We start from the raw sequence: 13,196 nt of genomic DNA on the forward strand, positions 1-13,196 counted from the left end.
TTCTGCAGACGTCTGAGCACTTCTCCCGTGAGATGGATCGTGGACTGGCTCAGCTGCTGGAGTTACTGTGAGGACTGAGGAAATGAGGCCTCTGAAGTGGTGGAGGTGTGGATTCAGGAGCCTGCCTGACAGGATGGGCCATCCCTCAGTGCGGTGGGACGTGGGCCTGCCCCCTGCCTAGTCCTTAGACCGCTGCCCGCACCCGTCAGAGCTCAGCGGGCCTGTGTGCTCTCCTGTGCGGGAGGTGGGAAGCCTGCCTGGAGTGGTGTCCGTCATGGTCTCTCTCTACACACCGGGCCCTCCTCGTACAGGTCAGAACCCGCTTGCCTCAGAACCTCCTTGCTAAACAGGGCCCACCCCACAGCCTCTGATGGGTGGGGCCTGAGAATGAGCGTTTTCAGCAAGTTCCCCGTCACTGCTGATGCTGCTGGTCTGAGAACATGCCTGAAAATCTCTAGCACTTAGAGGAGTGCAGTGGGAGTGATGTTGTCAATAGGAAATCCGTGGACACAGGTGTGGATGGGAACCAGTAGACGGGTGGGTCAGCACTGATAATGTGGCTTTGCCGAGCAGGAAGCACAGGGCGTGGAGCTGTGAGCCGCCAACACAGAGAGGCCGGCACAAGCTGGGTCCTGCTGGACGCTCGAGGCGGGAGATTCTTGGGAGGACAGGCCAGGTGGCCTTTGGGTAACTCTGGTGGAGGCAGAGTCTAGAGTCAGAGTCTCCTGCAGTGCTGAAAAAAGGCCAGGAAGAAGTGTTGAGGCCTGGATGAGGCCAGTGGTTGTGGAGGGAGGGCTCGTTGTGACCTGTGGTGCAGGAGGAGCCACCCAGAGCTGGGGCAGCTCCTTGTGGGATGAAGGGCGCAGCCATCCTTGGGTGCACTGGGTCTGGACGTTTGCACACCAGCCCTCGGTGGGGCCTGAGCCTGCGAGAGGATGAGCTCAGCGGCTGCCCCGACATTGCCTTGAGGTGGGAGCCTGGGGAGGACGGAGGTGGCAGGTGGCAGCCCCCCCAGGAGCCGACTGTCCCCCTAAGTCAGGGAGATTCTTGGTCTGGGCATGGAGAGCCCACGTCATCCCTCCTGGAGGGTCTCAGTGACACTTTGACATGATTTCGACTCACTGCTTGAAAAACAACTCTGAACTCTTGTCCAGTGTTTACTTTAAAAATATTATCTCACCACAGAGAGCTCAGCTGAGTGTGTTTCAGCACTGTCAGCTCCTGAGAGAGGCTTCAGAATCTTTAGCAGCTTGGTGGCTACAGCTGAGAGCCCCTGCCCACCGTCCCCACACCTTCCTCGCACTGGCCCTGCATGGCCCACGTCCTGGTGTGGGTGGGTGATGGTCGGGGAGGCCGATGGCATGGGATGCTGCTGCCCTTCCTGCTGCCTGCCTCGGGTCCTGTGTTTGGGATCTCCAGGTCCTAAGTCCAGAGATGCTTGGTGTCGCTGGAGACCACCCTCATCTACCCAGAGTTCCCGTTAAATGAACCTCAGTGCTAGGAACGCTGGGAAGTTTAAAGACAGTGGGTCTCATTGTGAGCCCTACTGACCCCAGGTCCTCGGCCGTTTCTTGGATTACTGAGCAGCCCTGTAATCAGCTGCCTGTCCCCTCTGCCTGTGCCCTCTGCCCATGCCCCCTCAGCTCGTGCCCTCTGCCCGTCCCCTCTGCCCGTGCTCCCTCTGCCCATCCCCTCTGTCCGTGCTCCCTCTGCCCGTGCCTCCTCAGCTCGTGCCCTCTGCCCGTCCCCTCTGCCCATGCTCCCTCTGCCCATCCCCTCTGTCCGTGCTCCCTCTGCCCGTGCCTCCTCAGCTTGTGCCCTCTGCCCGTGCCCCCTCAGCTCATGCCCTCTGCCCATCCCCTCTGCCTATCCCTCTGCCAGTCCCCTTTGCCCGTGCCTGTTCAGCTTGGACCACGCTGCTCGCTGCCTGGGTGACTGGGCCCTGCTTGGTTCTCCACCCTTCCCTGTCTCTCCGCTGCCCTACGTTCCCTGCTCCAGCCACGCTGGTTCTCTTACCTTCCTGGAGCACGTGGCCTCTCCTGGCCCAGGCCGGTGCTGCTCCCCACTCTGGAATGTTCTCTGGAGTTCTTACCCTGGGTGGCTCCTTCCCCCTTCCCTGCTTGGGGTCACCCGTTCTCATCTGAGATCAGTTGTACCCCTGCCTGTCTCCCCGTTCGCTTGCAGGCCACTGTCCCTGGCACTTGGGAGTCAGGAGGAGCAGGCCCGAGGTCTCGCGCTCCAGGAGCTACCGGGCGGCTGCTGTGCAGGGACTCAGGTACTCAGGTGCTCCTCTGGTGCCTCAACGGCTTTCACTCCTTTCGTGCTCCTTTACCTGGGGCTCTGTACTGGCGCTGCCAGGAGGCCTGGCTGGCCTGGGCTGGGAGCCCATGTTGAACAGCATCTATGTGGGATCGAGGCTGATTCCCGCAGCCCCGGTTCACGCTGGATGGCATCTGAGGGTGTCGCCCTGGCTTGAGCCCAGCCCGGGTGCAGGAGTCAGGGAGACCGGGCAGTGGGACAGTTCCCGTTCGCCAACTGGGCCTGCGCGGCCTCTGCTTCCCAGCCACCAGGGGCCACAAGCAAATCTCTGCCCCTTGCCCAGGCCCCAAGGCAGAACATTTAAAAAAATCCTCCCTTCACAAGGACAGACACAGGGAAGGATTCAGCCCCTTAGGTTAGATCTGACCAGGAAATCTGTGGCTGGTCTAAGGTCAGCACGAGCGGGGAGCTGTGTCTGGGGCCTCCCGTCCGTGTGGGAGAAGCACGTGGCGCTGGGAAATGCGTGGTGCAGACGCCAATGCTCCAGAGCTGCCTCGGCTGCCGTCCTCCCACATCTTGGGTTTCCCCTGCAGATTCCCATTTAAATCGTCAGTCCCATGGAGTCCATGACCATCTCTAGCCATGGTGTGAGCAGCGTGTGGCTTCGGATCTCAGAGACTGGACCACTGCTGCCTTGGCTCACAGGCCCCCTCTGTGCCGCCCTTCTCCTCCCCATGGCTTCCTGACTGGACTGCTGCTGGCCAGGGCTGCACTGCTGTGTTCAATGGCATTGGCCTGTGACCCTGAGCATGGGCTTAGATGCCGAACTTTAGACCCAGTGCCAGGCACTTGGGTGTCCCATAAGGATTTGTAGATAAAGTCATAAAATACCCGGAGGTTGGATTCTCTTAGCTTTCTAACTGTGGCCTCTAGACAGCCCCTGCCATGAGACTCCATCCATTAGTCTTGAGGTCACATGTTTCCATTTCGTTCCTCATATACAGGTGGAATGTAATAGTGGCTGACTGATGGATGTTCTGAAAAAATGCACGTCTGAGCGTATGTTCCTAGCAGCATCCCTGAACTTCCGAACCACCTCTGAGCATCGATGCTTCTTACTCATCTCTGTCCTGAGTTCCAAAATAGAGCTGTTTTCTATCCTTAGCTACAGCCAAGAGCCCAGCCACACTGCCCTGCCCGTGACAGTGTGTGTTTGTGAGGACAGGGTGACCAGCCCTGCTCTGATATTTCATGGAAATCTTATGTTTCAGGGAATGGGAAAGGCTGCCTGTGGAGGGAACTGTGCACACTAGGAGCATCCGGCAGCCACCGGCTTCTTGGCTGTGCTCTGGGCTTCCTGGCCCGGTAGGCAGGGCTGGCTGCCCTTGTAGGAGCTGGAAAGTCAATTTTGGAACATTTCAGAATAAAGCTCACAGACGTTCTGAGGCAGCGATGCCCAGGGTGGCATGACCGTAGCCGGCCCTGGGCCTCGGAGACTCCGGCATAGCGTGGGGTCCCTCCTAGGTCCCGGCCCCTCATGGGAGATATTCAGGTCTCCACCCTTCCACAGGGGAGGATGTGCCGGGGGTGGGGAGACTCTTGCAGCCTCACTTTGGTTCAGCTTCAGGGTCGGAAGAGATTATTTGGGAAGCTGCTGAGCTTCCAAGCAGGAGTGCGCGCTTTCCCGTTTGTGATCCTGTGTAGAGCTTTCTTCTGTCACACGGGGAGGCTTTGAACAGGGAGTTTGACAAGCCACCAAGCCTTTCACATACTGTACTTGGTCAACCTGAGGACAACTCGGAGACGCCGTTACACAGAGAAGGAGTCTGTGGTTCAGAGAAGACCAGTGACTTATGAAGGGTCAGCTAGGAAGCTGAGAGCCCATGCTTGGGAGGGAGGGAGGCAGAGAGGTATAGAGGGGCTGGCGGGTGTCATTGCCTGGGCAGCCAGGTGGGAAGTCCCACTCCATCGCCACAGGAGTGTGCTTTGCAGGCAAGCTCAGGCCACTCCAGGTGCCTGGCCACCCTGTCTCCTCCGTGCGGAGCGTGGGCCTGTCCACGGGTCCTTGCTGTGGCCTCGCTGACAGTGGAGAACATGGCGCGTTCCCACACCTGAATGCGCTGGTCTGGGCGACTGCACTTTAACTGCCCTGAGAATGCTGGCGTCCGGGGCATGCTGTGACTTACACTCTGTGCAGAGGCAAGGACTGGCATCTTGTGCACGGGGGCGAGGCAGGCCGGCTGCTGACGCTGGAGTCCCTCACCTCTGCATCTTTCTTGGTGTGAGTGGCTGGCCAGTGGGAGAGCATGGCTGGCAGTGAGGCGTGAGGGGCCCCAGGGAAGGTTCCAAACGCTCTGCAGGTGGCTGGGGCAGGTACCACCTGTGTGCGAGGATATCGGTATTGCTGGGGTCCCGGGTCCAGGATGAGCAGAGTGTGTGACTGTTGGCGCTCAGGTCCCAAGGCCCCGCAGCCCCACAGGCATCTGGCCCTGCTGCTCTTGTGTCCCTGCCCCTGCCTCCGGACGCGGCCTTGGCTTTCTCCTTCTGTTTTTAGTAACCTTTGGGGTCACAAGATCACAAGGGGTGTGTTCCACGTGGTTAAGGGACGTCTGTGGCAGGGAAGGAAATTTGGCTACAAGAAGGGGAAGGAATTCCAGTACTCTGGGCAGGAGGTCAGAGCAGGTGCAGTGCACAGACCCCAGGCTCACTGCGGAGCTGCCCAGGGGGGAGGCGTGAGGCTCACCGAGCATGAAAGGGCAGTGGCCCAGAACACTGTGGTGGCCGGGACTCTACGGGGAGGAGTGCAGAGCCCCTTGGAGCTCCACATGTCCCACACAGAGCCATTTTCTCACGCCGGGCCGGGCCGACCCTCAACAGTGCAGAGGGAGCAGTAGAGTGTGCTCGGCTCTTTGGACCATGGTGAGGGCCCAGCAGCCTCTTCTCAGCGCAGAGTCCTCTAAACACAGGAAGGAGCAGTGGCTCTCCCTTGTCCCAGAGACAGGTGTGCCAAGTGGTCTCCTTCCAGATGTGGGCAAACATTGACCTTTTTATTTTTTTAAAGCTTTTTACCCTGCTGGGGCTGTGAAGAGAACCTGGCGTTTGAGACCAGAGCTTGTTTGATGTCAGCTCTTCCAGACCTGAGGACGAACTTGGGCCTGTGCTCCCCCTGGGCGCTGCAGAGGCTCCTGCTACTGGACACACACCCACCAGCCTTCTGCGAGCAGCAGGCAGGGCCGTCCCGGGAGGTTCAGATGCGGGGGCGCTAGGTGCGCTGCGATCTGCTTGCTTCACTGAGTTAGCAGGGCGGGCTCAGCTCTAAGGGGCCGGCCTTCAGTGCAGAGCAAGGAGGATTGCCAGGACACGGCCTGCCTGCCACATTCATCCATGTGACATGGATGGAAGGACACCTCGGCCGCTTCTGGGGGTGGTGGGATCGTTCCTGTTCCTCGTCAGTTCTTTCTTGGGCAGCAGTCGGAGGCTCCAGCGCTGTTGGTGACTGCGTCACAAGTCAGGAGGGATCTGCCCAGCCCTGCGCGGAGCACCTTTCCTGGGTGTGTCTGAGCAGAACCCTCTGCTGTCCTGAGTGTGAGCTTATTTGAGCCTTGGCCATCTGAGGACCCTGTCTTCTCTCTTTCAGAGGATTACCCCAATGGCACCTGGCTGGGCGACGAGAACAACCCCGAGATGCGGGTGCGCTGCGCCATCATCCCCTCTGACATGCTGCACATCAGCACCAACTGCCGCACAGCCGAGAAGATGGCGCTCACGCTGCTGGACTACCTCTTTCACCGCGAGGTGCAGGCCGTGTCCAACCTCTCGGGGCAGGGCAAGCACGGGAAGAAGCAGCTGGACCCGCTCACCATCTATGGCATCCGGTGTAAGTCGGACCCCGCCTTGGGGGACTGGGGTGTGCAGGGAGCTGAGTCAGGACCCACATGTCATCGCTGAGGACGCTGGCATCAGGAGTTCCGGCCCAGGGCTGCATTTCTCCAAGCAGTTTGAAATCCCAGCCCGAGGATCAGTGCTCGAGGGGATGGACGCCTGGTTGACCCTGATGTGCTCACTGTGCCCGGCATGCCTATACCAAAATAGCTCATATACCCCGTAATATAGATACCTACTGTGTACCCTTAAAAGGTAAAAAACTCCTCGCCTCCTGTCTGTAGGCCACTCTTGAGGAAGGGAGAGGAGGAGGAGAGCCGGAGCCTTCCCTGCCATCCTGGTCGTGCTGACCCAGGCCCTCCTGAACCTCTCCGCAGCAGGTGGAGTGCCGCCTGCCTCGAGGGCTGGGTCTCAGCAGCCGTGCCAGGGCCTCTGTGCTGACCTGGCTGTGACGGGAGCCAGGAGAGCTCCAAAGCCTGATTTTCGTGCCCAGCCCAGCCTGTGATGTTTCCCTCCCTTCTGAAGAGCGGGGCTTGCTCCAGGTGGCGATGGCGGTGCTGCTCTTCAGTGATGTTTGATGGGCGCTCAGGTCCTCCTTGCCAGCATACATGGTCCATTTGCTCCACCGAGCCCGTCTGCTTCAGAAGCTGTCTTGCTGGCTTCTGACAAAGATGTAAAGTGAAGCAGCAGCAAACACGAGAGATACGAGGCCCCTGGCGGGAAGGTGTGGGAGGGTGCAGCGGCCTCCGGCAATCTGGGCTCTGGAGAGTTGCCACAGGGGAGCGTGAAATGTAAATCTGATCTCGCAACAAGGCAAGTGAGGCAGAGCACTCGATGTCCAGGATCTCACCGTGCAGGGGGTGTCTGGGGTCTCACCGTGCAGGGAGTGTCCGGGGTCTCACCGTGCAGGGGGTGTCCGGGGTCTCACCGTGCAGGGGCCACTGTTCAGCAGGAAAGAGGCTTGCTTCTCTGGGAAGCGTGGTGTGGCCCGTGAGCCTCTGTCAGGAGCAGTGAGGAGGGGAAGGGCTCGGCTGTTCAGTAGCTGCTGTGAAAATGGGGTCTAAGTAAGACTGAAGGGGTCGTGCTGACTGCAGGTTTTCCTGGAAGCTGCTGAGAGGTGGAGCCAGGTCCCACCCACACACGTGTGCGCAGGTCATGGCATCTTCCCATGCGCCACGTCTTGGCCCAGGCGTGTGCCCCAGCTGTCAGACACTGGTGGACGCCCGTCCTGGACCCTGAGGGTCATCTCAGATAACTGCCTGGGAGACCACACGTGGGGCCTCCTCACAGCTTCTCAGCAGTGGAGTAAAACAGGTCACAAGGATCAGAGGGTCATGGTACGGGGTCACTCGCAGCCGCCTTCTGAAGGGCCACGTGGCAGATGTTTCAGGCTTTGCAGGTCCTGGGGTCTCTCTTCAACTGCTCAGCTCTGAAAGCAGCCACAAACGAGGTGTCAGTGCATGGCCGTGGCTGTGCTCCAGCAGGACACTGCCTTCAGAGGCGGGCAACAGGCCCACCGCCCTCTCCACCCTTTGCTTTAGGGCATGGCGTGGCCAAGAGCACACATCTGCGCCCCTGGCCACGTGATGTGCTTCCAGCTTGAAAGCCGGGGGTTGCTTTGTGCTGGTGCTTGGTGTGTGGATCACAGTGTAGAGTGTGCTGAGATGTATAGATGAGTGAGAAATGGCCCTGACAGCAGAGTGTGCAGTCAGGTAGATAGAAGTGTCTGTAACCTGAGAGGTGGCATTGTGGGGTGTCGCTGCAGTGTCAGTCTGGGCTGAGAGTTGGAGGCACAGCCTGGACAGAGGAGCGGGTACTCTTTGGAGAGGATGGTGGCATGTGGGATGAGTGTGCTGTGCTGTGTGGGGCAGTGGCTTTCAGGGCTGGGCCCTATTCCCAGGTGAGGAGTCCCTGCTCCTCCAGGAAGATGACAGGGGCCTCAGATGTGAGGCTGGAGGCCGGCTGCTCTGCCTTGGAGACGGTGCCTTGGAATGTCAGGCTAAGGATTCTGGGCTTTCAGGGCATTGGCTGCGATTGGTGTTTTTTTAGTTGGGCACAGGGAATGTTCCAGCGAGGTGACAGGGACGTGGCAGGGCAATACTCAGAGCAGAGCCCATGGCGGTGGGGTGGCTGTGTCTGTACTCAGGAAGTCCACGTGGGGCGGTGGAAGGCCCTGTGTGGGGCAGAATGGGGCAGGCCCCAGCTCCTGTGTGTGATGGCTGTGAGCTGACCTTCCCTGCCGAGCTTCTCCTTGCTTGGGAAGTGCTGCCAACCTCGATGGGGGTTCGGAAGCCAGAGAGGGGAGTGGGAACCTGGCATGGGCCACCACCCTCTCCCCTGGGCCCGCTGGCTTCGGGGCTGTCCCCCAGACAGCTGAGGTCACTGGCTGTGTTCACCAGGCTGCTGTGGCTTGGGGCCCACGCCCTGCCTCCCCAGGCTCTGAGCTGGGCTCTGGAGCACGGTCCCCTGGCAGGGGCTCCACTAGCACTGTCATTCTGCTGGAAGTCCCTCCGGGGCGTGGCTCCTGGGCTCGCTTACAGCACCCGGCCCCTTGGAGATGCCCGTTGAATTCTGATCTCTCGAGCAGAGCTCTGGGAGGGTCATGGTGGGGCTGACCTTCGGGTGACTTTGCGTGAAGAAGGCTGGCCTGTCCTCAGGGCCATGTGGAGGGGCCTGGAGCAACTGCTGAGTATGGACCGGGCTGTGCTGTGGAACAGGAGTGCCCGGGGTGCGGGGATTCTGGAGACGTGGGCAAGGCTTGGCTTCACAGGAACTCGAGAGTTCAGTCATTGCTGTGGGTTGTGGGAGATGGCCCATTCTGTATAGTGGGCACCACCTCCCGTCATACACTTATGAATTCCACAGACAGTTGTGTTTACGTGAAGCCCACGTGGTGGGCTTGTGTGCGTTTTTGGCGGGAGACTGTGCGGGCTGTGAGGGTTCCTGCCAGTGCCTGTGGGTGGGGTGGTGGCGAGCTCTGCGGACGGTGCTGTGTCAGCAGCCAGAGCTCTGTCACGTCACAGGTGCGGTTTCCTTTTTTTTTTTCAGGCCGAGAAACCTGTGCCTTTTCTTAAAGGGGAATTCCCGATTCTGTGTATATTTACCATATTTGTTAAATAGTTCACAAAGCATGAATAAGTGTCTCAGAATGTTGAGACGCCGCATTCATGCTCAGGGCGTCGTGGGGAGAGGTGCGCCATGCCCTCACTAGGCATCCGTGCAGCTGCGTTGTGGGCAGGCAGGTAAGCCACTGTGCAGAGAGCAGGTCGCGGGGCCACAGAGGAGGAGATGGACGTGGCTCGCTGCAGCCCGTCTCAGCTCCGTTGTGTCTCTGAGCTCGCGGCATTCACCCAGCGTCCTGGACTGCAACCCCAGGTGTGTGGTGTCCCCAGCGGGATTGGTGGCGCCCGGACGTGCTGCCTGCTCGGCAGGAGCTGTGTTGTTGAGCGACTGTGGAGTCTGTGCTGTCCAGAGGCGTGGGCGGCGTTCGTGTGAAGGTGGCCACTGTGTCCTTGCCAGGCAGAGAGCTGGGCACGCAGGTCCAGGCCTCTGTCTGTTACAGCTATTCACAGTGGGTGGAGATTCCGAGTCTTCACTGTTGCACTGGGCCTTCAGAGGGCCCAGCGAGTGGCCTTGTGGTTAGACAGTGTGGACACAGGGGCCAGCGAGCCATCCTGCTGGAGCCACATGGGTGAAGCCCCGGGAAGGGGGGCGGGCAGGGCAGAAAGGAGCCTGGAGTCTGTGGGCCACACACTGCTGTCTGCCCACCTTCCCCCCAGGGTGGTGGCTTCTGTGAGCACCTGGCCTTCTTAGCACTCACCTGCCACCTTGGCAGCTCATGAGCAAGGCAGGGTCTTTTTTTTTTTTGAGATGGAGTCTCACTCTGTCACCCAGGCTGGATTGCGGTGACTTGATCTTGGCTCACTGAAACCTCCGCCTCCCGGGTTCAAGCGATTCTCCTGCGTCAGCCTCCCAAGTAGCTGGGATTACAGGCACCCGTCCCCATGCCTGGCTAATTTTTATATTTTTAGTAGAGACGGGGTTTCACCATGTTGTCCAGGCTGGTCTCGAACTCCCCACCTCAGCCTCCCAAAGTGTTGGAATTACAGGCGTGAGCCACCATGCCTGGCCTCAAGGCAGTGTCTTGTGGGACAGGAGCAGGGGCTGACAGGGTGGAGTCAGCGTCTATAATTGTGGCCTGTGTGACCATAGGCCCTTGCTGTGCCTCCCTGTGCCCCAGCTCCTCTGGTGTCCAAATGGAGAGGAACCTTGCTGTGTGGGCTGAGAGAGCACGACCCTCCCTCACACCAGCCCTTGAGGGCAGCGGGCAACACCTACTGGGCTTCCTTCTTCTGGAGTGAAATCCGGAGGGAGATTGGAACAGGAGCCCTTCCTTCTCCCTCCACCTCTGGCCAGGCGTACCTGTGTTGCTCATGCTTAGATGGAATTGTTGAAATGTTAAAAGCATTGCTTTACCTTTTCTCTCTGTGGCCCAGTTTCATTCTTATTGCTGATTGTTGCTCAAAAAACCAAAACAAATCAAATAAGTGCATGGACCAAACCTCCCAGGCCCCAGCTTGAACAGTGGCAGGAGCAGAATTGGCTGCATTGCCCCATCTCACTCTCTGCGTTGCTTCAGTGCCCACAGTGACACCTGTAGCCTCAGCAGTCAGGCCTGCGGCTGTCCTCACTCAACCCAGGCAGCTCACGAGGGAGAAGATTTTGATTTAAATTTCTCCTTATTTGTCAGCAGAAAGATTTTCTTTTTCTGGAGAAAAAAGTCTACATTTTGAAACACACAGTAGGTAATGTCTCTACCACCTTTTTGAAATGAGGTTATTGAAAGAGGGAGGTTATTGCTTTTTGGGGTGTTGGCTTTCTTAGGGTTCCCACGGTTTGGTGGACCCCCCAAATTTGGGCAGCTAACCAAATTTGTGTTTTATGCAAAAGTAGCATATTATTGCAACTTGGAAAACCTTGGGGCATTTTCCTAAGGAATGTGCTCTTAGGACAGCAGCCTTCGCCTCTTTTCTCTGTGAAGAGAAATTGGTTTAGTTCTTAGGATTTCTATCCACGGCTCACGTACGCCTCTGCTTGGACTGTGCATCCAAGCCGGTGACCCCGGATCGGAAGGCTTTTCTAAAAGATGCTGTCTATGGCCGTGCCACCCTGAAGACACCCCATCTCGTGTGATCTAAAGAATGCTACTGTGGGTGGCAGATCTCCACGAGACCTCCTAGCAGTTACGGAGAGACCGGATTCACTTGCACAGAGTAAAAAGTTGTACATTCAAGGTTGACCTGTCAGATGATTGTGGTTCTTTTCAGATCATTCACTCCAAGAGCAGGTGGTCCTGGCCCCGTTGTGTCTTGCAGGGTACCTCACGTTCCTGTGGCCGCTGGAACAAAGCTCACAGTCTGGCCGGCATGGAACACTGAGCAGGTCTGGAGGCCAGATGCCTGGGATGAAGGTGTGGGCAGGGCCACGCTGCCTCTGAAGGCCCTTTCCCTCTCCCAGCTTCTGGTGGTGGCCATATCCCTCTGATCTCTGCCCACATCCCCCACGGCTGTCTTCCCCGTGTCTCCCTCTGTGTCCCTTTCCTTACGAGGACAGTCACTGGATTTGGAGCCCCCTCTCCTGCAGGATGACCTCCTTGCAACCTAAGGAATCACATCTGCAGAGACCCTAGTTCCCCTTCAGGTCACATTCCGGGGTCCTGGGCCAGGACATGAGTTTTGTGGGGACACGGGTGGTCAAGTGCTGTCTCTTCTCCAGGTTCTCTGTGAGGTGAAATGGTGAGGCTGCCCTGCATGTGTCCTTAAGGGCAGAATGTGGACTCCACGCAGGGGTGGGTGTTTGTCGTGGGACGTTGAGCGCCTCATGGTGACTGAGAGCTGGGAGGAAGGTGTGGTCAGTGTGGGCTGCAGGCAGAAAAATGAGCGGAGCTGCCGCCTCAGCAGCAGCTGACCCACGTGCTGTGACCTGGAGGTGGTCCTGCAGGTGGCTGTGAGGGGTTCTGTTGCTAACAGACTGAGGACAGGTGTCACTCTATCGTTTTTTCTCATAAAGGAGTGAGTCAGCAGGCTTGGAGAAGGCGGTCAGCGTGGCCTGGAGGCTGGACATGTGAGGTGCGTGGGGTGTGGGCTGCGTGTGCTTCCCCCGGGAGGGAGCGTGTCAGCTGGCTTCCATCGGGCAGAGGCTTTGAGACGCCCTTTGTTTTTCTAGGCAGCACTATCACGTCGAGTCTGTAATTTCAAGAAATCAATTGTTGGCACTCAGTTTTGTGCTGCCTTCCCTTGCACTTGAGATTGCACTAGCAGGGGTGGTGCTCTTCATTCCTTTGTGACTGATAAAGCCCCGTGCCACCCACCAAGGCGCAAGATTACAAGCCCTCCTGGCTCTCTCATCTCGCTTCCCACAGTGCCGCTCATGGCCCCACAGATGGAAGGCTGGGAATCGGTTTATGATTTGAACCACCAGAGTCAGTTAACGGGGATTCTGGAAAGTGGGAAGGCAGCTAATGGTGTAATGGGGACTCTTCAGCTCTTTGGGAACTGCAGGACAGCTCATCAGGAAAATAGAGGTGTGGGCAGTGGCAGGGATGCTGCCTGGCTGAGCCTGGAAGGCAAGCCTGTCCCGGCCTCGAGGGGCCTCGATGGGCGTGGTGTGGGGATATGCTGGGAAAGCAGGGACTGAGGCCGGACGGGGTGTTCTACTCCCGGGTGATGCCGCGCTGTGGGGATCCCATGAGCCGCAGCAGCCGGATGCCGAGCACTTCTGTTCTTCTTGTGTCCTGGGCACTGCTGCGGGGGAGACTTCCGCCTCGATCGAAGTCCGACTAGGCCTCCTGGCAGCAGGGGCTGTGGGTGCCTTGGGCTGAGGGAGCTCAGGACAGCAGAGGCACGTGTGCGGGGCTGTGCGTGTTCTTCCCATCTCCCCGAGTGCCTCTCATGGGTTCTCAGGATCCAGTGAGGGCCGCTGCCTCTCCACCTGGGTGGGCGCAGGAAGCTTGCACTTTAAGGCCAGTGCTCAGTCCTAACTAGTAATTGGACTTG

The 13,196-nt window shown here is 58.6% G+C and overlaps 1 protein-coding gene across 48 annotated transcripts in view; it reads left to right on the forward strand.

The window, feature by feature from the left end:
* BANP (BTG3 associated nuclear protein) overlaps window positions 1-13,196 on the forward strand; it is a 128,165-nt gene that overhangs the window by 58,776 nt on the left and 56,193 nt on the right. For all 48 annotated transcript variants that reach the window (XR_012428676.1, XR_012428677.1, XR_012428678.1 and 45 more), the window contains one exon: window positions 5,897-6,136. Coding sequence is in view for 43 of the 48 variants with exons in the window: in XM_065536793.1 (XP_065392865.1) it covers window positions 5,897-6,136 (240 nt within the window). In the remaining 5 variants the exon portion in view is untranslated. The remainder of the gene's footprint in view (window positions 1-5,896; window positions 6,137-13,196) is intronic.

Source organism: Macaca fascicularis, chromosome 20 (assembly GCF_037993035.2).
Source record: "Macaca fascicularis isolate 582-1 chromosome 20, T2T-MFA8v1.1".
Lineage (NCBI taxonomy): Eukaryota > Metazoa > Chordata > Mammalia > Primates > Cercopithecidae > Macaca > Macaca fascicularis.